The sequence below is a fragment of the Somniosus microcephalus genome, chromosome 1, assembly GCF_052327205.1.
Source record: "Somniosus microcephalus isolate GS21.2 chromosome 1, FLI_Smic_1.0, whole genome shotgun sequence".
Classification (NCBI taxonomy): domain Eukaryota; kingdom Metazoa; phylum Chordata; class Chondrichthyes; order Squaliformes; family Somniosidae; genus Somniosus; species Somniosus microcephalus.
Window position 1 is genome coordinate 188,226,437 of NC_140987.1, and position 27,157 is coordinate 188,253,593.

A 27,157-nucleotide genomic window follows, 5' to 3' on the forward strand; every position below is an offset into this window, starting at 1 on the left:
TGGGGTGATAGAGGAGTGGACTAGGGTGTCTCGGAGGGAGCAGTCCCTACGGAATGCTGAAAGGGGAGGGGAGGGGAAGATACGTTTGGTGGTGGGATCACTTTGGAGGTAGTGGAAATGCCGGAGGATGATCCGTTGAATGTGGAGGCTGGTGGGGTGAAAGGGGAGGACAAGGGGAACCCTATCGTGGTTCCGGGAGGGAGGGGCGGGGGTGAGGGCAGAAGTGCGGCAGATAGAACTGACACGGTCGAGGGCAGTGTCAACCACGGTAGAGGGGAATCCTCGGTTGCGGAAAAAGGAAGACATGTCTGAAGCACTGGTGTGGAAGGTGGCATCGTCGGAGCAGATACGACGGAGACGGAGAAACTGGGAGAATGGAATAGAGTCCTTACAGGAAGCGGGGTGGGAGGAAGTGTAGTCCAGGTAGCTGTGGGAGTCAGTGGGCTTGTAGTGAATATTGGTCGATAACCTATCCCCAGAGATGGAGACGGAGAAGTCGAGGAAGGGAAGGGTCAGAGATGGACCATGTGAAGGTGAGGGAAGGGTGGAAATTGGAGGCAAAGTGAATGAAATTGTCAAGTTCGGGGCGAGAGCAGGAAACGGCACTGATAGTCATCAATGTATCGGAAAAAGAGGTGAGGGAGGGGACCCGAGTAGGACTGGAACAAAGATTGTTCCACATAGCCCATGAAAAGGCAGGCATAGCTAGGACCCATGTGGGTACCCATGGCAACACCTTTTGATTTGGAGGAAATGAGTGGAGTTAAAGGGGAAGTTGTTAAATGTGAGAACAAGTTCAGCCAGGCGGAGGAGGGTGGTGGTGGATGGGGACTGGTCGGGCCTCTGTTCAAGGAAGAAGCGGAGCGCCCTCAGGCCATCCGGGTGGGGGATGGAGGTGTAGAGGAATTGTACGTCCATGGTGAAAAGGAAGCGGTTGGGGCCAGGGAACTGGAAAGTGTTAAAGTGGCGGAGGGTGTCCGAAGAGTCGCGGATGTAGGTGGGAAGAGACTGGACAAGGGGAGAAAAGATAGTCAAGATAGGAAGAGATAAGTTCCGTGGGGCAAGAACAGGCTGAAACGATGGGTCTACCAAGGCAGTCCTGTTTGTGGATCTTGGGAAGGAGGTAGAAGCGGGGTTGGGGAACTGAGGTTGGTGGCAGCAGGGGGAAGATCTCCAGAGGAGATGAGGTCAGTGACAGTCTTGGAAACGGTGGTTTGATGTTCGGTAGTGGGGTCATGGTCCAGGTGGAGGTAGGAGGAGGTGTCGGAGAGTTGGCGTTCAGCTTCCGCTAGGTAGAGGTCAGTACGCCAAACAACAACAGCACCACCCTTGTCAGTGGGTTTAATGACAATGTCAGGGTTGGATCTAAGAGAATGGAGTGCTGCAAGTTCAGAGGGAGGTAGGTTGGAGTGAGTGAGGGGAGCAGAGAAATGGAGACGGCCGATGTCACGGCGGCAGTTAGCGATGAAAAGATCTAGAGAGGGCAAGAGGCCAGGGGGAGGGGTCCAGGTAGAACGGGAATTCTGCAAGCAGGAGAAAGGGTCAGTCGTGCAGGGTGGGGGGGGGGGGGGGGGGGGAAGACTCCTGGCCAGAGAAGTGGGCACGGAGACGAAGGCGGTGGAAAAAGAGCTCAACATCGTGCCGAGCTCAAAATTCATTGAGGTGGGGGCGTAAGGGGATGAAGCTCAGGCCTTTGCTGAGGACTGATCGTTCAGGGTCAGAGGGGATAGTGAAAACGCAGCAGGGGGTGAGATTGGGAGAAGGGGGGTCAGAGGAAAGTGATGGGGAAGAAGGTTCCGGAGGGGCGTTGGTGTCCAAGAGTTGATGAAGCTTGCGATCCTTGACATCGGAAAGGAAGAAAAAAAGCTTTTTGAAGCGTCGGATGAGTCGAAGGATGAAATGGAACGGTGGACCTGGACAGCTTTGAGAGAGTGCGCCGGTGTTGCTGAAGAGAGAAGTCGCGAGTGTTCATGTGGCGCCGCATGGCGTTGAGCGTGGATCTCGGGATGCGGCGAGAGCAGTAGTTCGAGGAACGATGAATATCTTGGAGATATTTGTAATCCTGGGTGGATCCGAAGCACGAAGGGTGGAAGTTTAGTTGGAATCCACGTGGAATAAGTCGGAACCGGAGACAGTTGCTGAGGAAAATGATGTGGCTGTGAAACCGAGTCTTGGCAGATACCTGATCAAACACGAGAAGGGAAACTGAAAGTCATGAAGATGAACAAGGTTGAAGAGCCAAACGGAGATCCCGTCGAAAGAGCAGAACTTATTCAAGGTAGGCATTCCTAGAAGAGGTGTGGCAGTGAACCAAACACTAGTACGATAGCAAAATACTGCAGATGTTGGAAATCCGAAATAACAACAGAAAATGCTGGAAAAACTCAGCAGGTCAGGCAACATCCGTGGAGAGAAATTTGAGTTGATGTTTTGGGTCGAACCCTTCTTCAAAACTGGAAAGAAAAGAAAATAGATCGAAGGCAGGGCTGCGATCGGACAAAAGAAGTGAAAGAAACAAAAGAAACGAAAGAAATGAAAGAGACAATAAAAGGTATTAGAAGCTAGACGAGATGATAATAGGCTGAGATTAGGTGTAAAGTGTACTGGCAGGGCAAGAGATAGCTGCCAGGTCTGCTGTCTGCTCTCAGGTGGCCATAAAAGCAGGGGACTTCTCACTGTGTCTTGGCCTATTTTTTCCCTTTCCAACCTTGTCCTCTTCTAAGGTTAGATGAAATGTTTTAAAAACAAAATCCACCACTTTCTATTGCCATGCTATTTTTCCCCTTTTATTTTCATATAGTTTTGTTTTATAATGTCCAATGTGTTTTCTTTCCTTCATCTACGTTGTATATTATTTTGTGTTCTTGGGTAAATGTTACAAAGGTGTGACCTGGCTTTGGGGTGGGGAGAAACCAGACTAAGCTTAATTTACGCCAAGGAGAAGCTATGGTTTAGTTGAAGAATATATAGTATGGTAAATAATTCATAATCTATCCTGTAAAAATGTAAGAAAGAAAAGACCCTGATCCACTAGTTGAGTTAATTTTACAACAGAAAGAGAAAAGGGGCCTATTGGGTAGTGTGCCTGGTAAACTGTTTGGGGGAAGACGAGGCATGATTTTAAAGGAAAACACTAACTGTTAGAAATCTGAAATAAAAACAAAAATGCTAGTGGTAATACACAACAGATCCATCAGCATCTGAAAAGAGAAGGGCAAATTAAAGTTTGAAAGTGGGTGCAGAGTTTTCATCAAAACTCATGAAGAGAAGTAATGGGAGTGATTTTTGAAGTGCAGTCTTAAAATTTGAGCTGTAAAAGCGAAGCATTTGACACCAATGTTCCCTTTAAGCTGCGTGGATGCTCTGGACCTCCTACACAGCTGGCTTTTCAGCAGGAAAAACGCACATGCGTGGTATTTTGAATGGGCCATATGGCCACACAAAAAAAATTAGAGGGAACATTGCTGAACACCACTCCACCTCCACTTGCCATCCCATACCCCACACCCTAATATATTCTACCTAGAACCTTTGCTCTTGCCCATTCATGTGCGTGCGCTTACTCGAGCAGAGTAGATGCTAATTTCAAGTATATTAGGATTGCTATTCTTGAATTTAATTTGACTTGTATTTAAAATATATGAAGAATATAAAGGTGCTCTGGCATGAGGATGCAAATCAATATAGTATAAAGGAAGTGAATATGTAAAGTCTAATTCAAGATGTGTTCTTGAAGATATCTTCATTCTCGTGGTTCTTGTTGCAAGGTTCTGTAAACTACATTAACTCTCGATCTTGTTACCCTGATAACCCAAATTTTCTATTGATTATTGTAAACTACTGTAGTAGTTTGATGCTAATTCACTGTCTGAACATTTCCCATGTTGGATGTGTTGATATTAAGCCTGATAATTCTTTTGAAGTTTGATAATTAAGAACATAAATATCCAAAAATCTATCGATCTCTGTCTTGAATATACTCGACGACTAAGCCTCCACAGCACTCTGGAGTAGAGAATTCCAAATATTCACCACCCTCTGAGTGAAGAAATTTCTCCTCATCTCAGTCCTAAATGGCCGACCCCTTATTCTGAGACACTGACCCCCTGGTTCTAGACTCCCCAGCCAGGTGAAACATCCTCCCTGCCTTTACCCTGTCAAACCCTGTAAGAATTTTGTATGTTTCAATGATATCACCTATCATTCTTCTAAACTCTAGAGAATATAGGCCTAGTCGACTCGATCTCTCATAGGACAATCCCCCCAATCCCAGGAGTCAGTCTGGTGAACCTTTGTTGTACTCCCTCTATGGCAAGTACATCCTTCAGTTATGAGACCAGAACTGTACACAATACTCCAGGTGTGATCTGATCTGGGCCCTATATAATTGCAATAAGACATCTTCACTCTTGTACTCAAATCCTCTTGTAATATAGGCCAACATACCATTTGCTTTCTGAATTGCTTGCTGTACCTGCATGTTAACTTTCAGTGATCTGTGTACAAGGACACCCAGGTCCCTCAACACCAACATTTCCCAATCTCTCTCCATTTAAGAAATATTCTGCGCTTCTATTTTTCTACCAAAGTGAATAACTTCACATTTCTCCACATTATATTCCATTTGCCATGTTCTTGGCCACTCACTTAGCCTGTCTATATCCCCTTGAAGTCTCTTTGCATCCTCCTCACAACTTGCATTCCCACCTAGCTTTGTATCATCAGCAAACTTAGATATATTACATTTTGTCACCTCATCCAAATCATTGATAGATTGGGAATAGCTGAGGTCCAAGCACTGATCCTTGTGGTACCCCGCTAGTTACAACCTGCCAACCCAAAAATGACCCATTTATTCCTACTCTGTTTTCTGTTCGTTAACCAATCCTCAATCCATGCTAGTAGATGGGTCGGGGGGGGTCGGCGGGGGGTCGTGCGCACGACTTACGCTGACGCTCAGCGTAAGTCAGTCGGGGTCGGCGGGGGTCGGGGCCGGCGGGGTACGCGGGGGGGGGGGGGTCGGCGGTTGTCGGGGCCGGGGGGGTCGGCGGTTGTCGGGGCCGGCGGGGGGTCGGCGGTTGTCGGGGCTGGCGGGGTCCGCGGGGGGGTCGGCGGCTGGCGGGGTCGGCGGTTGTCGGGGCTGGCGGGGTCCGCGGGGGGGTCGGCGGTTGTCGGGGCCGGCGGGGTCCGCGGGGGGGGTCGGCGGCTGGCGGGGTCCGCGGCGGGGTCGGCGGCTGGCGGCTGGGTCGGCGGGGGGTCGTGCGCACGACTTACCCTTTATCCGAACTTCCACAACCGGAACCCTCTAAAAACCGAAGGTTTTTTCGTTCAGCGTAAGTCGTACGCACGACTTACGCTGAACGAAAAAACCTTCGGTTTTTAGAGGGTTTCGGTTTTCGGAAGTCCGGATAAAGGGCAGTCTACCTGTATATTAATCCCATGAGCCTTAATTTTGTTTAATAACTTCTTGTGTGGCCCTTATCGAATGTCTTCTGAAAATCCAAATACACCGCATCCAATGGTTCCCTTATCTATTCTGCTTGTTACAACCTCAAAAAACTCTTAACAGATTTGTCAAACCTGATTTCCCTTTCATAAATCTGTGTTGACTCTGCCCAATCCTATTATTATTTCTAAGTGCCCTGTTATCACGCCCTTAATAATAGATTCTAGCATTTTCCCTGCTACTGATGTCAGGCTAACTGGTCTGTCCCTGTTTTCTCTCTTCCTTCCTTTCTTAAATAGTGGAGTTACATTTGCTACCTTCCAATCTGTGGGAACTGTTCCAGAATCTATGGAATTTTGGAAGATGACAACCAATGCATCCACTATCTCTATAGCCACCTCTTTTTCAAAACCCTAGATGTAGGCCATCAGGTCCAGGGGATTTATTGGCTTTCAGTCCCATTAATTTCGCCAGTACTTTTTTTTAATTTTTTTACTTAATACTAATTTCTTTCAACTCCTCATTCTTGCTAGACCCTTGGTTCTCCACTATTTCCAGGAGGTTTTTTCTGTCGTCTTCCATGAAGACAGACACAAAGTATTTGTTTAATTTCTCTGCCATTTCCTTATTTCCCATTATTATTTCTCCTGTCTCAGCCTATAAGGGACCCGCATTTACTTTTGCTTATCTTTTCTTTTTTACATACCTAATAGAAGCTTTTGCAGTCTGTTTTTATGTCTCACTAGTTTACTCTCATTCTATTTTCCATTTATCAATTTCTTGGTCCTCTTTGCTGAATTCTAAAATCCTCCGAATCCTCAGGTTTACTGCTCTTTTTGGCAATATTATGGGCCTCTTCCTTTGATCAGTACTATATTTAACTTCTCTTGTTAGCCACGGTTGGACCACTTTTCCTATGGGGTTTTTGTGCCTTAAAGGAATGTATATTTGTTGTAAATTATGTATTCATTCTTTAAATGCCAGCCATTGCTTGTCTACCATCATACCTTTTAATGTAGTTTCCCAATCTACCTTGGCCAACTCGCCCTCATACCTACGTAGTTTACTTTTAGATTTAAAACTCTAGTTTCAGATTTAACTAAATCACTTTCAAGCTTAATATAAAATTCTATCATTATGGTCAATATTCCCTAAGGGCCCCTTTACTACAGGGTTATTAATTAACCCTTTTAATTCTTTTGAAATATTCAATATATCTTGTGCATTGAGATAATTATTAAGAAACGAAATGAATGAAGCCTAATTTATGATGATAGAATCCTCAATAAAGAGCTAATGTTAATCTGACTGTTAACATAAGCTATTACCAAATAAAAGTGCCTTTTTTTTTAGTTCCTGGGATGTGGGTGTTGCTGGCAATGACGGCATTTATTGTCCATCCCTAATTGCCCTTGAGAAGGTGGTGGTGAGCAGCCTTCTTGAACCGCTGCAGTCTGTGTGCTGAAGGTACTGCCATAGTGCTATTAGAGAGGGAGTTCTGGGATTTTGACCCAGTGACGACTAAGGAACAGAGATACATTTCCAAGTCAGGATGGTGTGCGGCTTGGAGGGGAACTTGGAGGTGATGGTGTTTCCATGCACCTGCTGCCCTAGACCTTCTAGGTGGTAGAGGTCATGGGTTTGGGAGCTGCTGTCGAAGAAGCCTTGGCAAATTGTTGCTGTGCATCTTGTAGATGGTACTCACTGCAACCACGGTGCACTAGTGTGGAGGGAGTGAATGTTTAAGAACATAAGAAATAGGAGTAGGCTGTAGGACCCCTCGAGCTTGCTCTGCCATTCAATAATATCATGGCTGATCATCCACCTCTACTCTACTTTCCTGCCTGATCTCCATATCCCTTGATTCCAAAAATCTATCTATCTATCTTGGTCTTGAATATACTCTGAGCATTCACAGCTGTCTGGGACAGAGAATTCCAAAGATTCACAACCCTCTGTGAATGAATTCCTCCTCATCTCAGTCTTAAATGGCCTACTCCTTAATCTGGGACTATGCCACCTACTTCTAGGCATTCCAGCCAGGGGAAACAACCTCTCAGCATCTACCCTGTCAATCCCATTCAGAATCTTGTATGTTTCAATGAGATCACTGTTGTGTATGTACCTTTAAGGGAATAACTGGTCTCAGACTGCAGTACTGGCAGTGACCACCCCTGTATAAAAGGCCCTAGCAGGCTTCTGTAGTTTGAGTTTCCAGGTTGTCTCCATTCAGTAAAGACTTGTTATAATCAACTCCTGCAGTCCGTGTCTCAATTATACACGGACATAATACTGGCGACGAGTAAGAAACGAACTTACCTGCAACTGGCAACACCTCAGACGACGTTATTGAAGGTCGAAGCCAGAAGAAAAAAAATAATAATCCAAAGAAACTCGAACGGGCGTCGACCGTGGGCAACCGCCCTCCAAATCATCGAATTGAAAAGTGCAGGAGAGACTGTCGAGAGCCAGGCTTGGTTCTCCAGTCTCTGGTTTCCCAGCTAATCGGGCTGGTGGCAGGTAGTGCACTGATCCTTCCTGGGCTGCGGCGGGCTAGAGCTCGATCGGGTGGCTCTGCAACGGGGCCGGGCAGCGAGTCGGGAAGCAAAGAGAGAGAGGGAGGGTGGAGCACACAGGGCGCGGCCGGTGCTTCGAAGCCGGGCAGCGTTCGGACCTAAGAAGAGGGAGGGAAGTGTCCCAGAGGGTCCGCTCCACGACGGGAACGGTTCTTCAATTAACGGAGCAAATATTGAAGCGTGATAGAAAAATAAAAATACCGCGGAGAGCGGCGTTGGCAGCAGCGATTGGGGAGGCGCGAAGACCATAGGGCGTCGCCATTACAGGATAGTAAAATAAATATAATCGCCAGCAACAGCGTTGGCAGCGGCGGGATAGCGCGGGAGGCACCATCTTAACTCGGCGGGGAAGAAGGAAAAGTGCGGGAGGTGCCATTTTGATCCATCGGGGACGAAGGCAAAGCGCGGGAGGCACCATCTTAGATTTTCAAGATGCCAAAGACTGGCGATATCACTGCCTTCGATAATGCAATAGAAGACTGGACCACGTATGTGGAAAGAGTCGAGGTATATTGCGAGGCAAACTAAATAGCCAATGAGAAAAAGGCATCGGTATTGCTAAATTTAATGGGCGCAAGAACATACGGCCTATTGCGGGACCTGATTACTCCAGCCAAACCGAAGGCGAAGAGTTTTAACGAAATTGTTGCTATCCTACAGGAACACCTCAATCCTACACTGCTGCTGATAGCAGAAAGATTTAAATTCCACAGGAGAAATCAGCATAAAAATGAGAGCAATGCTGATTACCTTACGGAACTACGCAAGCTATCAAAGCACTGCCAGTTCGGCGTAGGACTGGCAGATACCTTACGGGACAAATTTGTCTGTGGACTCCTGAGTGAAGGAACCCAGAAGAGGTTACTCTCCGAGAAAGAGCTGACGCTAGATAAGGCTTTCAGCGTGGCAGTATCGTACGAAGCAGCAGCAAGGGGAGCTGCGGAAATGCAACAAAAGCCACAGGAATACGGCACCCACGAAATGACACGGGGATTTGCAAAATGTTATCGCTGCGGCAGAACAAACCATGACCAGAAGGACTGCTGGTCCAAGGACAAAATATGCAGGCAATGCGGAAAGATGGGACACATTGCACGAGTTTGCAGGTCTGGGAAGAAGACCGACGACAACAAAAAGGCTACTAAGGAACCGTACAGGAAAGTACAAAAGATGACTGACAGTAGTTCCAAAGACCAGATGAGCGATAGTGAATCTGGGAACAAGAGACTAAGCTGTCTCAAACTTCACAACGTAATCACAAAAGAGGATCTCCGAACCATTTGGGTCACCCTCGCGATAGCAGGGTCCCAAGTCAAAATGGAATTGGATACAGGATCAGCTCTAACCGTCATGAATCGACGAGACTACGAGCGGCTATTCTCACACATACCCTTGAGAGAGACATCCATTGTCTTGAGGACATATACGGGGCAAAAAGTATACCCCAGAGGGAAAATAAGGGTGCCTGTCAAATACAACGGCAAGAAAATACGGAAATTGTATCTCTACATTCTGCAAGATGGTGGACCACCGTTATTGGGACGTGAATGGATCAGAAAGAGAAGTTTAGACTGGCACTCCATTCAGGCACTGACTGTGGCTGGTAAAAAGGATGACGACGTCAATCCTGGACGATTGTCAACAATCTTAGCTGACGCCAAAGAGGTATTTCAACAAGAACTGGGCACTCTTAAAGGCGTAACCGCCTCGATAAAAATAGAGGAGAATGCCTCGATAAAAATAGAGGAGAATGCAATTCCCAAGTTTTTCAAAGCAAGACCGGTACCATATGCAATTCGCCCAGCCGTCAAGGCAGAGCTGGAGAATCTGGAGAATGCAGGCGTGTTATCTAAGGTAGACTGGAGCGAGTGGGCAACACCCATCGTTCCTGTCATGAAGAAAACGTTAAACAATAAGTCTGAGGAGCCAAGGAAGGTTCGCATCTGTGGGGACTTCCAGGTGACGGTGAACCCAGTCCTTCACACAGTACAATATCCTCTTCCAAGGATAGAAGATATCTTCGCCTCACTATCTGGAGGGAAGCGTTTTACAAAAATTGACCTAGCACAAGCATATTTGCAGATGGAGGTTGAAGAATCCTCTAGCAAGTATCTCACGATAAACACTCACAAAGGTCTTTACCAGTATAATTGACTGGTATTCGGAGTAGCATCAGCTCCGGCGATATGGCAAAGAGCGATGGAACAAGTCCTGCGAGGGATTCCGGGGACTCAGTGTTACTTGGACGACATCCTAGTGACAGGTGTAGATGACAGTGAACACCTTGCCAACCTAGAGCAGGTGCTCACTAGACTACGTGAACATGGGCTACGAGCCAATCGCCCCAAGTGCAAGTTTTTTAAGAAACAGATATCGTATTGTGGCCACGTGATTGATGAAGAGGGGTTGCATAAGTCCCCTGACACAATTGAAGCGGTAGTTAAGGCTCCAGCGCCTGAAAATGTGTCGCAACTGAGGTCATTCCTCGGATTGGTGAATTACTACCATAAGTTTTTGCCGAATTTGTCCACAATTCTGCATCCACTGAACGCCCTACTACAAACGGGAGTAGCATGGAAATGGAGCGATGAATATAAGCGGGCCTTTCAGAAGAGTAAGGACCTGATCACTTCACGAGAAGTATTGGCTCACTACAACCCATCACTACCGATAAGACTGGCGTGTGATGCGTCTCCCTACGGCATTGGGGCGGTACTGTCACATAAATTCCTTGATGGTTCGAGAGGCCGATAGCTTTTGCGTCACGCTCGTTAATTTCAGCCGAGCGTAACTACGCCCAGATTGACAGAGAGGCCCTCAGCCTGGTGTGGGGGGTGAAGAAGTTCAATCACTACCTGCACGGTCAGAAATTTACTCTACTAACTGATCATCAACCTCTCGTCTCCATTTTCAACCCTCAGAAGGGCGTACCGATAATGACGGCACAACGGCTGCAGAGGTGGTCCCTGTTCCTAGGGGCACACCAATATGACATCGAGTACAGAGGAACTAAACAGCATGGGAATGCTGATGGATTGTCGCGCCTACCGTTGCCGACGGTGGAAGAGGAACTGGCAGTGGATCCAGTGGAGTTATTCCACTCGACTATAGTCGAATGTCTCCCTGTGACGAATGCAAACATAGAAAAGGAAACACGAAATGACCCAACACTCTCCAGGGTCTATGATTTAACGGTGAAGGGATGGCCAGCACATGGCGAACCACTGCTGCCAGCATTCTCGCCGAGAAGAGAACAGCTGTCAGTGTGCAGAGGAACCTTGATGTGTGGATCCAGAGTAGTAATTCCACCAAAATTGAAGGATAGAGTGCTCAATGAGCTTCATGAGGGTCATCTGGGCGGGGTAAAAATGAAGAACTTAGCCAGAGCGTTTGTGTGGTGGCCGGGAATCGATAGAGAAATCGAAGAGATGACCAAGAGCTGTACTGGATGCCAGAAGGTCCAAAACGCCCCACCACAAGCCCCTCTACATCCATGGGAGTGGCCCTCATCTCCTTGGCAAAGGGTGCACATTGATTTTGCTGGTCCCTTTATGGACTCGATGTTTTTAATTGCGGTGGATGCACATTCAAAGTGGCCAGAGGTAATAAAAATGTCCTCAACCACCACAGAAAAAACGATCACAGTCTTACGAACCATATTCGCCAGGAATGGGCTGCCTGAACAGATTTGCTCTGACAATGGACCACAGTTTGTGTCTGAAGAGTTCCGGAGGTTCTTAAAGAACAATGGTGTTAAGCATTACACATCCGCCCCATATCATCCAGCCACTAATGGATTGGCCGAGAGGTTCGTTCAAACATTCAAGAAGGCTATCAAGGCAATGTGTAATGAAGATATACCCCTACAACACAAGGTGGATAACTTCTTGTTTGCCTACCGTAATGCGACACATGCGGTTACCAACCAAACTCCAACCATGATGTTCTTCAATTGAAGACTACAATGCCGCTTGGATTTGGTTAAGCCAAACGTCAGAAGAGATGTGGAGAACAGGCAGTTTCAGAATATGAATGAAAGGCTCACCAGGAGTTTTAAGATAGGTCAACCAGTTTTGGCCCGGGACTACCGCACAGAGAAATGGCAGCCAGGAACGATCTGTACACGGCAAGGACCTCTAATGTATACCGTGGACGTTGGAGAGAGCATTGTAAGCCGCCATGCTGACCAGATTCTAGAGTCACTGGAAAACGTCAACTCCACACCACGATCTGATACACCTGCTGATGAAACCGAAGTACCAATTGCATCTACCGCAGAATCGGTGATATCGGAAGCAGACGAACCAAACAACGACATTGATCCCGACTCAACCTTGCCAGAAGAACCTGATATCCCAAAGAGGCGTTATCCAGACGGAATCAGGAAGCCTCCTCAAAGACTGAACTTATAATTGCTTAACTTCAACCAATGTATCTAGCAACCGTAATTGTAATTGTAATTAGTTGTTATTTAGTTGTTAAATGAGTGTTATGTACTGTTTATCTAAAAGGGGAGGAATTGTTGTGTATGTCCCTTTAAGGGAATAACTGGTCTCAGACTGCAGTACCGGCAGTGACCACCCCTGTATAAAAGGCCCTAGCAGGCTTCTGTAGTTTCAGTTTCCAGGTTGTCTCCATTCAGTAAAGACTTGTTTATAATCAACTCCTGCAGTCCGTGTCTCAATTATACACGGACATAATACTCACCTCTCATTCTTCTAAACTCCAGAGTATTGGCCCATTCTATACAATCTCTCATCATAGGACAGCCCTCTCATCCCAGGAATCAATCTAGTGAACCTTTGTTGCACTGCCTCCAAGGCTAGTATATCCTTCCTTAGATAAGACGACCAAAACTGTACACAGTATTCCAGGTGTGGTCTCACCAAGGCCCTGTACAATTGTAGCAAGACTTCCTTACTCTATACTCCAACCCCACTTGCAATAAAGACCAGCATGCCATTTGTCTTCCTTATTGCTTGCTGTTTCTTGCACGAGGGCACCTAAATCTCTGAACACCAACATTTAAAAGTTTCTCACCATTTAAAGAATATTCTGTTTTTCTATTCTTCTTTCCAAAGTGAATAACCTCACATTTCCCTACATTATACTCCATCTATCACCTTACTGCCCACTCACTTAGTCTATCTATATCCCTTTGCAGACTCTGTGTTCTCCTCACAGCTTACTGTCCCGCCCAGCTTTGTATCATCAGCAAACTTGGATACATTACACTCGGTCCCGTCATCTAGGTCATTAATATAGATTGTAAATAGCTGAGGCCCCAGCACTGATCCTTGCGGCACCCCACTAGTTACAGCCTGCCAACCTGAAAAAGATCCGCTTATCCCTAATCTGTTTTCTGTCTGTTAGCCAATCCTCTATCCATGCTACTATTTTACCCCCAACCCCATGAGCCCTTATCTTGTGTAATAAACTTTTATCTGGCACCTTATCGAATGCCTTTTGGAAATCTAAATATACTACATCCACTGGTTCCCCTTTATCTACCCTGCTAGTTACAGCCTCAAAAACTGTCAAATTTGTCAAACACGATTTACCTTTCATAAAACCACGTTGACTCTGCCTAATTATGTTATGATTTTCTAAGTGCCCTGATACCACTTCCTTAATGGATTCCAGCATTTTCCTGATGACTAATGTCAGGCTAACTGGCCTGTAGTTCCCTGTTTTCTCTCGGCCTCCTTTCTTGAATAGCGGGGTTATATTTGCGACCTTCCAATCTGCTGGGACCGTTCTAGAATCTAGGGAATTTTGGAAGATCACAACCAATGCAGCCACCTCTTTTAGAGCCCTAGAATGTAGGCAGTCAGGTCCAGGGGATTTATCGGCTTTTAGTCCCATTAGTTTCTCTAGTACTTTTTCTCTACTTATATTAATTGCATTAAGTTCCTCACCCCATTAGACCTTTGGTTCCCTACCATTTTTGGTATGCTTTTTGTGTCTTCTACTGTGAAGACAGAAACAAAATATTTGTTTAATGTTTCTGCCATTTCCTTATTCTCCATAATAATTTCTCCTGTCTCAATCTTTACATACTTTGTCGAAGCTCTTACAATCTGTCTTTACATTTCTTGTTAGTTTTCTCTCATTCTATTTTTTCCCTTATCAATTTTTTGGTCATCCTTTTGTTGGTTTCTGAAACTCTCCCAATCCTCAGGCTTACTATTATTCTTCGCAACATTATAAGCTGCTTCTTTCAATCTAATGCTATCCTTAACTTCTTTAGTTAGCCACGGATGGATCACTTTTCCCGTGGAGTTTTTGTTTCTCAATGGAATGTACTTTTGTTGAGAATTATGAAATATTTCTTTAAATGCTAGCCACTGCTTATCTACCACCATACCTTTAATCTATTTTCCCAATCTGCCTTGGCCAATTCGCCCCTCATAGCTATGTAATTGACTTTATTTAAGTTTAAGACTCTTGGGCAAGTCACACTCAAACTTAATGTGAAATTCTATCATATTATGATCACTCTGCCCCAGAGAATCCTTTACTATGAGATTGCTAATTAACCCTGTCACATTACACAATACAAGATCTAAAATAGCCTGTTCCCTGGTTGGTTCCATGACATATTCTAGGAAACTGTCCCGAATGCATTCCATGAACTCGTCCTCCAGACTACCTTTGCCAATTTGATTTGTCCAGTCTATGAAGATTAAAGTCCCCCACAATTATTGCATTACCTTTGTTACAAGCTCCTACTATTTCTTGATTAATATTCTGTCCAATGATATAGCTACTGTTAGGGGGCCTATATTTTGCTCCCACCAGGTTTTTTAAAAAATATTATTCCCTCCTTTAAGGTGGTGCATGGGATGTCGGTGACACCTTCAGTGCGAGTGCTGCCAGCTCCTTCTGCGCCGACAATGGCAACCCCAAAGTAAACTTTAATACAAAAGCAAAATGCCGCGGATGCTGGAAATCTGAAATAGAAACAGAAAATGCTCGGAATACTCAGCAAGTCAGGCAGCATCTGGTGGCGAGAAACAGTTAATGTTTCAGGTCAATGACCTTTCGTCAGAACTGGAAAAAGTTAGAGATGTAACCATCTCCTTTTCACTGGACGTCCAATCCCTGTCCCCTCTATCCCCCACCAGGACAGCCTGAGGGTGCTCTGCCTCTTCCTTGAACAGAGGCTCAACCAGTCCCCATCCACCACCACCCTCTTCTGCCTGGCTGAACTTGTTCTCGCATTGAACAACTTCTCCTTTAACTGCTCTCACTTCCTCCAAATTAAGTGTTGCTATGGGAAGCCGTATGGGTCCTAGCTATGTCTGCCTTTTTGTGGGGTATGTGGAACATTTTGTTCCAGTCCTACTCTGGTCCCCTCCCTCACCTCTTTCTCTGGTACATTGATGACTCTATCGGTGCCGTTTCCCGCTCTCGTCCTGAACTAGAAAATTTAATTCACTTTGCTTCCAATTTCCACCCTTCCCTCACCTTCACATGGTCCATCTCTGACTCTTCTCTTCCCTTCCTCGACTTCTCCGTCTCCATCTCTGTGGTAGCTACTGTTGGTCAGTATTAACAAATAAGGTTCCAGTTATTATACAAGTTTTGCTCTGACTGTTACTGTATAGTGTAATACGTGGCTAACAGATGCATTGCAACTCCAGTTACACATTGCACTGTGTGCAGCAACGATGTGTTCACTGGCTTCTGAATGGTCGGTAAATTTTAATGTTGGTGAATGGGAGCCTTGGCGCTCTCCTAGCACAATAAATTTAAAGCCCTGATCTTGACTCCAGGCAGGAGCCATGTGGGCACGTGCCGAGGTGGACAGGAAACCATCTAGTCCTTTGCAGAGTGAGGCCCAGGAGTTAAAATCTCCCAGGTTACATATACATGGCCCCGATCAGCCTCTCTTGCCCCACCCTCAGACCTGGCAGAAAGCGCTGGCAGGTTTCCTGCAGAGGATTGGCCCCTGCAGTCAGTTAAGTGGTTAGAAGAGGTTTTGAGGGCTTCGCAATCAGGGTAGGAGAGGGAAGCCTGGGGCAGGTGGACAAGGAAAGGGACATACCTGCCTCCCCTGGCCCAAAGGGAAAAAATATATAAATAATTTGCCTTTCTGGACCTCTTGTAGCCCTGGATCTGTTTGCTGCAAGTTTGAACTGGCAGGGAACCATGGCTGGTAGGGTTAAAATCTGCCCATAGTTTTTTTTAAATCAACTAATCTGCTGAACAGCTTGTTAAAGTTTGCTTGGCACTTGACTGCAGTTATACTGTAAAGGGTACATCCCAAACAGTACGAGTGGGAGGTGATTTAGCATCACGACTTTAGTGCAGCCGATGGTTAAATTGCTGACTTTACCCCCGTTGTTCTCGTGGTTTTGTAGATTTGAAACTGTTTCGCATTAAAACAAAGCTGGTATTGTAACTGAGATGGCCATTTGAGACCTTCTTCTGGAACATTTGTTTAATTTTGTGAATCTCCACTGGTGTCTGATTTTTCACTTGCTAGTTTCATGGACTTCAATCTTCCGTAGAGGTTGCACCCAATGCATCTTGCAGTAGTTTTGTTTCGGGCAGACATAGAGCGCTTGGCTGTACGTGGATGTAATGAAAACAGTAGATGTAACTGCATGGGTCCAAGATGAGAAGATGGATCTGACACTTTTTTTCTCAATCTTTGAAACAGAAAATTATCTCAGCTGCAGAATTCCAATAGCCATCAAGCGGACCCAGTTCCATCGAGCTCTCCGAAAGATCCAGAGTCTGCATCTTCACCAGAGGTAAATAAAATCAGTTGCCAAGTGTAAAATGATTGTTACAGATTGATTGTCCCTAACTGTCCAGGTTTGTGCTGCATTAGAAATTAGTAAACTATATTGCTTGTGGTTCTTTCTGAAATAAAGGAATCACATGCAGCATCATCGGTTAATGTTTTAAATGTCTTCCACAGATTAGATCTTTTAAATAGATTATACCAGTAGCAGCTGAAAGATAAATTTGTAGCTGACTTTGAGTTTTTTAAAGAGCAGGCCTTAAATGCCTTCTGTTAGTGTACCAAAGGCAGCAAACCTCATTGCAATTCGCTTACTGTTTTACAAAGAGATTAATTTTGTGCCCTTGCTGAGATGCTGTAAGAATAACACTGAAAAATAACAGGTTTCATCTTTGTGCTTCTGCCAATTTGTATTCAATGTTTGACTTCTACACTGTTGAGCAGCAAATAGCTCTTGATAGATGAATAGGAAAATTATTTTATGGAAAAATGGAACACCTGAAGCTTTCTTCACAACAGTCTGGAATTTGTGGTCCAGATGATGGCACAGTGCGCTGTGCCCCGCCCCCCTCCACCAAGCCGGCAATCGGGGACATTGACACAAACTTTGGCTCTTCCACAGTAATTACGCTGTTAAATTCCCCACTTAAAGTTAGACACAAAGGGATTAGGTATAACTGGGGTTTGAACAGTGTATTGACTGCTAAACAATGTTTATGGCCCTGAAAAACTAATTTTAACTTTGTGCAGTGTCAAATTTAACCATTTTCATAAAAATTTAAATTTTTAAGAAACCTAGTTTGTTCATCTTTATTTCAGGTTTGCCTTTTTCCCCATTGAGAGCCCCTATCTTTGTTTTGGCTTTCTCTAAACTTAAAAAATAGAATTTTAAGGGCATACTCACTTCCTTGTTCGCTGTCATAAATTTTGTTTTATATGATGTGGGCGTCGCTGGCAAGGCCAGCATTTATTGCCCATCCCTAAATACCCTTTAAGGTGGTGGTGAGCCACTGCCTTAAAGCACTGCAGTCCGTGTGGTGAAGGTACTCCTACAGTGCTGTTAGGGAGGGAGTTCCAGGATTTTGACCCAGCGACGATGAAGGATCGGCGATATACTTCCAAGTCAGGATGGTGTGTGACTTGGAGATGGTGGTGTTCCCATCTGCCTGCTGCCTTGTACTTCTAGGTGGAAGAGGTTGCAAGTTTGGGAGGTGCTGATGAAGAAGCCTTGGCAAGTGGCTGCAGTGCATCTTGTAGCTGGTACACACTGCAGCCACGGTATGCTGGTGGTGGAGGGAGTGAATGTTTAAGGTGGTGAATGGGGTGCCAATCAAGTGGGCTGCTTTGTCCTGGATGGTGTCGAGTTTCTTGAGTGGTGTTGGAGCCGCACTCATCCAGGCAAGTGGAGAGTATTCCCTCACACTCCTGACTTGTGCCTTGTAGATTGTGGAAAGGCTTTGGAGAGTCAGGAGGTGAGACAGTCGCCACAGAATACCTAGCCTCTGACCTGCTCTCGTTGCCGCAGCATTTATGTGGCTGGTCCAGTTAAGTTTCTAGTTAATGGTGAACCCCCAAGATGTTAGTGGCGAGGGATTTGCGATGGTAATGCCGTTGAATGTCAAGGGGCGGTGGTTAGACTCTTGCTTATTGAAGATGGTCATTGCCTGGCACTTCTGTGGCGCAAATGTTACCTGCCGCTTAGCCCAAGCCTGAATGTCGTCTAGGTCTTGTTGCATGCGGGCATAGACTGCTTCATTATCTGAGGAGTTGTGCTGCACTGCAGTCATTAGCGAACATCCCCATTTCTGACATGTTGGAGGGAAGGTCATTGATGAAGCAGCTGAAGGTGGTTGGGCCTAGGACACTGCCCTGAGGAACTCCTGCAGCGATGTCCTGGGGCTGTGATGATTGCAGAAACCACGAGATCTTTGTGCAAAGCTTACTTTGGGGCCGCTGACTGCAAATTCCAGGCAACATTTATATTGACATCACGAGAGGAGCTTCTTTAGGTGTCTTATTTACGACTCCATTACACTATTCCATCTTATGTAAGAAGTCACACAACACCAGGTTATAGTCCAACAGCTTTATTTGAAATCACAAGCTTTCGGAGCGCTGCTCCTTCGTCACCTGACTAAGGAGCAGCGCTCCAAAAGCTTGTGATTTCAAATAAAGCTGTTGGACTATAACCTGGTGTTGTGTGACTTCTTACATTTGTCCACCCCAGTCCAACTCCGGCATCTCCACACCATGGCTACTATTCCATCTTATGTGAGAGACTTTGAAATACTGGGCCTATTTTTACTGGAGCAGAGAAGGAGATTTGATGTTTTAAAAATTGTGATGGAAATTCATTGGATGACTATGAAAAAACTAAATTGTTGGATAGTCAACTATCAAGGGTCATCAATTTAAAATTGTCAGTGAGGAGAGGGGTTAGGAGAAATTTTGTTTACACAGTTCTTGGAGTGTAAAATGATTTGCCACATTAAGATGATTAGGCAGAGATCAATACATCTTTTAAGAGATAAGATTTTTTTTAAATTTTGAAGCAGAGGAAGATGCCGGGCTGGGAGAGAAGATTGTTCTAGTAAAGAACTGACTCGGTGTGGGATGAATGGCTGCCTTCCATTTTGTAAACTTATACAAAAACAGAAAATGCTGGAAATACTCAGGTCATGCACTATCTGTGGAAAGAGAAACAGTTAATGTTTCAGGTGTAACAGGTTTTAAGCAAGTACAGAGGCAGGGGAGGAAAGAACAAAAGGGAAGGTCTGTCATAGGGTATAAGGCAGGAGCGATTAAATGGCAAAATGGATGCTGGTGTAAGGCACAAGGAAGTGATAATGGGATAAGAAAAGATGGTTCTAGAGGAGCTGCAAATGACAAAAGCAGAGTCATTACCAGCAGCTGCTGTCTGGGGGGGGTGGGGGGGAGAAATGGGAGCAGTGGTTATGATCTGAAATTGTTGAACTCCGTGTTGAGTCTGGAAGGCTGTAGAGTGTCTAATCGAGTTCCGTTGAGCTTCATTGGAACAGTGTAGGAGGCCCAGGACAGAGGTCGGAGTGGGGTGGAGAATTAAAGTGACAAGCGACCGTAAGCTCAGGGCCATACAAAGCAATCGCCCAATCTGTGGTTCATCTGCCCAGTATAGAGGAGACTGCATTGTAATGAGCGATTACAGGATAATAAATTGAAAGAAGTACAAGTAAATCGCTGTTTCACCTTTGAGTGTTTGGGGGCCCTGGTGGTGGGAAGGGAGGAAGTAAAAGGACAGGTGTTGCATCTTCACCGGAAGGTGCTGTGGGAAGGGGAGGCTGTGTTGGGGGTGATGAAGAGTGGACCAGGTTGTCACGGAGGGAACGGTCCCTTCGGAATGCTGAAGGGGGAAGAGAAGATGTGTTCAGAGGTGGTGGAAATGGAGGAGGATGACCCATTGAATGTGGAGGCTGGTGAGGTGGAAGGTGAGGACAAGGGGAACCCTATTGTGGTTCTGGGAGGGAGGGGAGGGGTGAGAGCAGAAGTGCATGAAATGGGGTGGACACAGTTGAAGGCCCTGTCAACCACAGTGGAGGGAAATCCTCAGTGCAGGAAAAAGGAAGATGCATCAGAAGCACTAGTGGAAGGTGGCATCAGAACAGATACGACAAAAACTGAGCAACTGGGAGAATGGAATAGAGTCCTTGCAGGAAGCAGGATAGAAGGAAGTGTATATCAAGGTAGCTGTGGGAGTCAGTGGGCTCATAGTCGACAGCCTATCCCCAGAAATGGAGATAAGAGAAGTCGAGGAAGGGAAGAGTTGGAGATGGACCATGTAAAGGCAAGGGAGGGGTGAAATTGGAAGCAAAGTTTGAGATTTTCCAGTTTGGGGCGAGAACAGGAAGCGGCACTAGAAGTCATCAATATACTGGAAAAAGAGGGGAGGCAGGGGACATGAGTAGGACTGAAACAAAGAACATTCAATGTATCCCACGAAAAGGCAGACTTAACTAGGACCCATATGGGTTCCCATAGCAACACTTTTTTTTATTTGGAGGAAGTGAGTTGAGTCAAAGGAGCAGTTGTTCAATTGAAGAACAAGTTCAGCCAGTCAAAGGAGGGTGGTGGTGGATGGTAACTGGTTGGGGCTCCATTCAAGGAAGAAGTGGAGGGCACTTAGGCGGTCCTGGTGGGGGATGGAGGTGTAGAAGGATTGGACGTCCATTGTCGCCTTTCTCCTCGCTAGCCTCCACATACAACGGATCATCCTCTACTATTTTCGCCATCTCCAGTGTGTTGCCACCACCAAATATATCTTCCCCTCCTTTACCATTCCGAAGGGACTGTTCCGTCCATGACACACTGGTCCACTGTTCAATCGTCCGCAACACCCCTCACCGTCCCACAGCACCTTCCCGTACAAGCGCAGGAGAAGCAAATGCTGCCCTTTTACTTCCTCCCTTCCCACCATCCAGAGCCCCAAACACTCCTTCCAGATGAAACGGCAATTTACTCGTACTATTTTCAATTTTGTATGCTGTATTTGCCGCTCATGGTGCGGTGGTCTCTGTATTGGCGAGACCAACTGCAGATTGGGTGATCAGTTTGCGAAACACCTCTGTTCAGTCCGCAAGCGTGACCCTGAGCTTAGTCACTTATTTTAATTCTCCGTCCCAATTCCTCTGTCCTTGGCCTCCTACGTGAAACTCGAGGAACAGCACCTCATCTTTCGATGAGGCAGTTCACAGCCTTCCAGACTCAACATTGAGTTCAACAATTTCAGTTCATAACCACTGCTCCCTTTTTTCCAGCCAGCAGTTGCTGGTAATGATTGGTAATTCTGCTTTTGTCATTTTCAGCTCTTTTTTTGTTTCTTGTCCCTTTAATCACCCCCTTTTGCCATATGCCTTCATCACTCATGCCTTCCACCCCATTACAGACCTTCCATTTTGTTCTTTCCTCCCCTTCCCCAACACCCCCCCCCCCCGCCCAAACTTTCCTGCCCCTCTACTTGCTTAAAACCTGTTACATCTCTAACTTTTTCCAGTTCTGATGAAAGGTCATCAACCTGAAACGTTAACTTTGTTTCTCTCCACAGATGCTGCCTGACCTGCTGAGTACTTCCTGCATCTTTTATTGCAGATTTCTAGCATCTGCAGTATTTTGCTTTTGTAAACTTATGTTTATAACCATAGCCTTTTTCCAACTCCCTTAATCGTATTCCCAAGTAACCCTCCTTTCGAGTTGTCAACATTAGTATTTTTTTTTACTATTTTCTTGAGAATTTCGCTAGTAGCACAATGTTGGACTTTGACTTTTATTTAAAACAGAACTGCAAACTTTTTCTTGGATAGCTCAGCAAGATTATTCAGTACAAAAGCAAAATACTGCTGATTATTCAGTATGCAGCTGTCCCATGCTTGCAGCTACAATTGGCCCTGGTGCCCATGGGCTGGGGAAGGGAAAATTAGCCTGGATTCCAGCTTCTGATTGCTGTTCAATGATGCCTACTGGAAGTGCATACATGTGGACTTTGGCACTATTCCCTGGGGCCAAATAAACTATTAACACTCATTGTCCAAGCTCTTGAGCAGGTTAACTGATTTGAACATTCATGGACTTCCTAATCTCAGTTACTCTTCGAGTTTGTAGTTGAGGGAGAAGGGAATGGATACGCTCAACTGTTCGTTATGGCAAGCAAGTCAAAATGTTATATCTAATTTTTAAATTCGCAACAGGGTCTAGCCCTGAAGGGCTTATCCTTTTGGTGGCTGTGGGAGGGTGTCTGCTTTATACTTTTGTTCTTACATTTTTGCTCCATATGTAGAACATGATAAAGCAAGCTTGAATCCTCATGAAAGCAATCAAAAGGGTCTTGTGTATTTTGATTCCTGATCCAATACCCACTTGGGCACATCGTACAAAGAATCCTTCCAGGTGAAAAGGGAATTCTTGCACCATCCACCCGTAGCTAGTTATTGAGCAGATGATGATTGCCCAAATCTGTTAAGCGTACGGCTGTTATAGCATCTAAAGCATAGCATTCAAATAGTACAGTCCATTGAGGCACGAACCTGCACACAGTAGTAACATTTTGCATTTACCATACTCCATATGGCAAGTTCACTATTTTTGACTGGCAGTGTGATGATGCACTGTTCTTCCTCTAACTCTCCCCAATGTGGGCAAATGTGTTAGTGGTGCAAATGGGACTTGTGAAATTTCAGGAAGAGCAGAAAAATGTATGTCTTGGCAGGATGCTGCTTGCCTCAACTGGCACTAACAGTGGTTTGAAGATCCATAATTTCAGAAGTTTATCCAGCTGCCCATTTTCTCTCCCCTGGCCGAAACCCACATACGTACACTTGGTGTGTCCATCTGAAAGTGTCACAAGCTTCACCTAAGTCTACAGCACATTTTTTTGTGTGGACAGGGTAAAATTATCAAGTCTAATTTTTTTTCCCTTAGAATCAACACTTGGGCTAACTTGTTTCTAAGTAGCAGATATGACCCACTGTTCAAGATTAAAGGTTTTCTCAGGATCTATAGCCATGATGTTGTTTAACTTTTGTGTAGCTTGTAGAGCAAGGTAGTAATGTAAAGCAATCCTCGTATATCAACGCTTTACTTTTGGAAAAATGTGGACGCATTTAGAATCGGTAATTCTCTGGCAACAGTTTGACAAGCTGCCTCAACACTGTCCCCAGGTATTCAATAAAGAAAAGTAGATTATTTGTAACTGGGGTAGTCAAATTTATTGTTACAACTCTTCCTTACCTCTGAACTGATATCTACTGGAGTATTCTCTACTGCTCCTCTTCCTCAGTTTTGTTTCATACATAGAAATACCAAGAGGTTCCAACATGGAAACAGGCTATTCGGCCCAACATTCTGTATCCGCGTTTACCCGCCACGCACGTTCTAAATTACATTTACCCACCCTGTTCCTTTATAGTCTCTTCACTTGAGTTTTTGATCAATGACCAGGCTAGCTCTGACTTTACTTGTCTTTCTTACCACCCAACACCCTTACAATCCACTGCTTGGAAAAAACATTCTTGCAGCTCCCTCACTAATTTCCTCTTAAAATCACAGCTTTTTGTTTCTTTTTCTCATCCTCTGAATGTGGGTGTCACTGGTGCGGCTGGCATTTATTGTCATCCCTTGTTGCCCTGAGAAGGTGGTGGCAGGTTGTCTTGAACTGCTGCAGTCTGTTGTGGTGGTTTGATACAACTGATTGGTGTGCTTAGCCTTTAAGGTTTTTATTTCCAGTATTTTTTTTAAAAATTGAATTCAAATTCTCAAACTGCTATGGTGGAATTTTAACTTGTGTTCTCTGGATTACTAGTCAAGCAACAGAACCACTACTACTGTACCCATTTCCTTGATATTGTCGTAGAGATTTATGAACATCACGCCAAAATGTCACGTCCAACTTTTTATATAAGAGAACCATTCATGAGAATTTAAAGCCTAAATTTAGAATCTGTGTGTTTGGAAATAATATACACTGAGTTTTAATTACCATGTGTTGGGGACAGTATAGATGATAAACCCATATAGAGATAGGGGTTTTCTGTTCCTCTGAGGCAAAAACTACTTTTTTCATCTATGCTATCCCTTACCTTCTGCTCAATCATCTCGCCCTCTTCGTCTATCATTTAAAATTCTAGTTGTGTACTGCCACCCCCCACCCCCCAATGTTCACGCCAGCTTCTTACCTTGGCCACGGTGTTAAATAAGCTGCATACTGTGCTTTAAACAAGTCAAGTATGTTTTATGGCTCTGGATATTTGGTTTTTTAATTCGTTTATGGGATGTGGGTGCTGCTGGCAAGACCAGCATTTGTTGCCCATCCCTAATTGCCCTTGAGAAGTTGATGAGCCGCCGCCTTGAACTGCTGCAGTCTGTGTGGTGAAGATACTCCCACAGTGCTGTAAGGGAGAGAGTTCCAGGATTTTGACCCAGCGACGATGAAGGAATGGCGATATACTTCTAAGTCAGGATGCGCCTGCTGCCCTTGTCCTTCTAGGTGGAAGAGATTGCGGGCTTGGGAGGTGCTGCTGAAGAAGCCTTCTCTGCTATCTTATCCTCGTTCAGTCTTGGCCTTGACAAACACCTATCCACATCAACAGTCACTCCCTTGATCTCGCCATCTCTCTCGGTCTTTTCACTTCTGAGATTTTGATTACCAAGGCTAACAGTGACCTCTTCCTTGTCTTCCTTGCATTCCAGGCTCCTTGCTCTCCACCCCTGGAAAAAGCTTTACCTCCAGCTCCCTTACTAATTTGCTCTCAAACTCGCAGCTTCCTCTCCCCTGGCATGTCACCCCTCGGTGCCTCTGCCACTGCTGAACTGAACTATCTTCTCATGTTTGCTTTAGATGCCTTCACTCCCGCTAACTCGCTCAATATCTCCCACCCCTGCTGTTCCCCTAGTACGTTCCCCATCTTCACTTCAAGGGCAGCACTCTTGGCGAGTGGCAGATCTAACTTGACTATGTAACAACTTGCACTTATAGAGCACCTTTAACGTAGTAAAACATCCCAAGGCACTTCACCGGAGCGTTATCAAATAAAATTTGACACCAAGCCACTTAAGCACATATTGGAGCAGATGACCAAAAGCTTGGTCAAAGACTAAAGCAAAATATTGCAGATGCTGGAATTCTGAAATAAAAACAGAAAATGCTGGAAATACCCAGCAGGTCAGACAGTATCTGTGGAGAGAGAAACCAAGTTGATCTTTCAGGTCGATGACCTTTCATCAGAACTGGAAAATGGTAGAGATGTAACTGGTTTTAAGCAAGTACAGAAAGGGGGCAGGGGAGGAAAGAACAAAAGGAATGGTCTGTGATGGGGTGGATGGCAGGAGAGATTAATGACAAAAGGGATGATGGTGCAAGGTGAAGTGATGGTAATGGGACAAGTGAAGAAACAAAAGATGGGTCTAGAGGAGATGTAAATGGGAATATCAATTCTCCGCATCAGCTGCTGCCAAAAAAAATGGGGGCAGAGGTTTTGATCAAAGCTCGGTCAAAGGCAGGTTTTAGGAGCATCTTTAAAGGAGGAAAGTGAGGTAGAGAGGCGGTGAAGTTTAGTGAAGGAATTCCCAGAGTTTAGGGCATCTGCAGCTGAAGGGTGGAGGCGGGGGGTAGGGGGAGAACGGGAGGCGGGGGGGGGGGGGGGAAGAGAGGACTGGAGCGGCGGGGGGGGAGGGGTAGAGCGGGAGGATGGGGGTTGGGGGGGACTGGAGCGGGGTGGGGGGGAGGACAGGAGCGGGGGGGCGGTGTAGAGAATAGTTAACAAGATCAGCTAACATGGGGGCCAGGAAGGGAAGTTGGGTGGTTAGCAGTTCAGTGGGAATATAGTCGAGGGAGCAGGAGGTAGGTCTCATGGACAAGGTGAGCTCGAGGGCATGACAGGAGATTGGAGAAAAACTAGAGAAAGATGTGAGTTTGGGGGTGGGGTGGGGGGGGATGAACCTTGGAGGAAGTTTGACCCGGTGGGCTAGTGGAAGGGGGGGAAGTGGCGGAGGCAGCTGAACAGATGGTCTTAATCTTAGTGACAAAAGTCCATGAGTTCCTTGCACTTGTTGGAGAAGCGGGTGGAGGAGGCAAAGGAGACTGGTTTAAGAAGACTGTTTGCAGTAGAGAAAAGAAGCCGGGTGTTATCTTTGCATTCCAGGATGATTCTGGAATAGTGAGCAGTTAGTGCTTTATGTGGTCCCGACCAGGGTGAGAGGAAGTAATGGTTTTAATGGGGACTGGAGCATCAAAGGTGGAGGTGAGGCCTTCCTAACTGCCCTCATGCCCTCTCCGAGCTCATCTTGTCCATGAGACCCACCTCCTGCTCCCTCGACCATATTTCCACCAAACTGCTGACCACTCAACAACCCTTCCTGGCTCCCATGCTAGCTGATTAATGTTAACTGTTCCCTTTGCTCGGATACTGTTTCCCCCCTCCTCTTCAAATCTGCCAGCATCACTACCCTCCTCAAAAAACCCACACTGTCCTTAGAAATTACCGCCACATCTCCAACCACCCTTTCCTCCAGTCCTTGAACGTGTTGTTGCCTCTCAAATCCGAGCCCACTTTTCCTGCAACTCCATTTTTGACCCATCCAATCAGGTTGCCACCCCTGCCAAAAGACGTTAACGACACTTCTCAAAGTCACAAATGACATTTTATGTGAAAATGACCATGGTAAACTATCCCTGCTCATCCTTCTCGACCTGTCTGCAGCCTTTGACATGGTTGACTACACCATCCTCCTCCAACGCCCCTCTACCGTTGCCCAGCTGGATGGGACTACCCTCGCTTGGTTCCATTCCTATCTATCCAATCGTAGCCAGAGAATTACCTGCAATGTTTTCTCTTCCTGCACCGTTGCCTCCGGAGT

At 45.7% G+C, this 27,157-nt stretch overlaps 1 protein-coding gene across 2 annotated transcripts in view; it reads left to right on the forward strand.

The window, feature by feature from the left end:
* Positions 1-27,157, forward strand: part of ell2 (elongation factor for RNA polymerase II 2) — a 194,829-nt gene that overhangs the window by 132,758 nt on the left and 34,914 nt on the right. For both annotated transcript variants that reach the window (XM_085988501.1, XM_085988493.1), the window contains exon 7: positions 16,691-16,784. In XM_085988501.1, the coding sequence (XP_085844627.1) occupies positions 16,691-16,784 (94 nt within the window). The remainder of the gene's footprint in view (positions 1-16,690; positions 16,785-27,157) is intronic.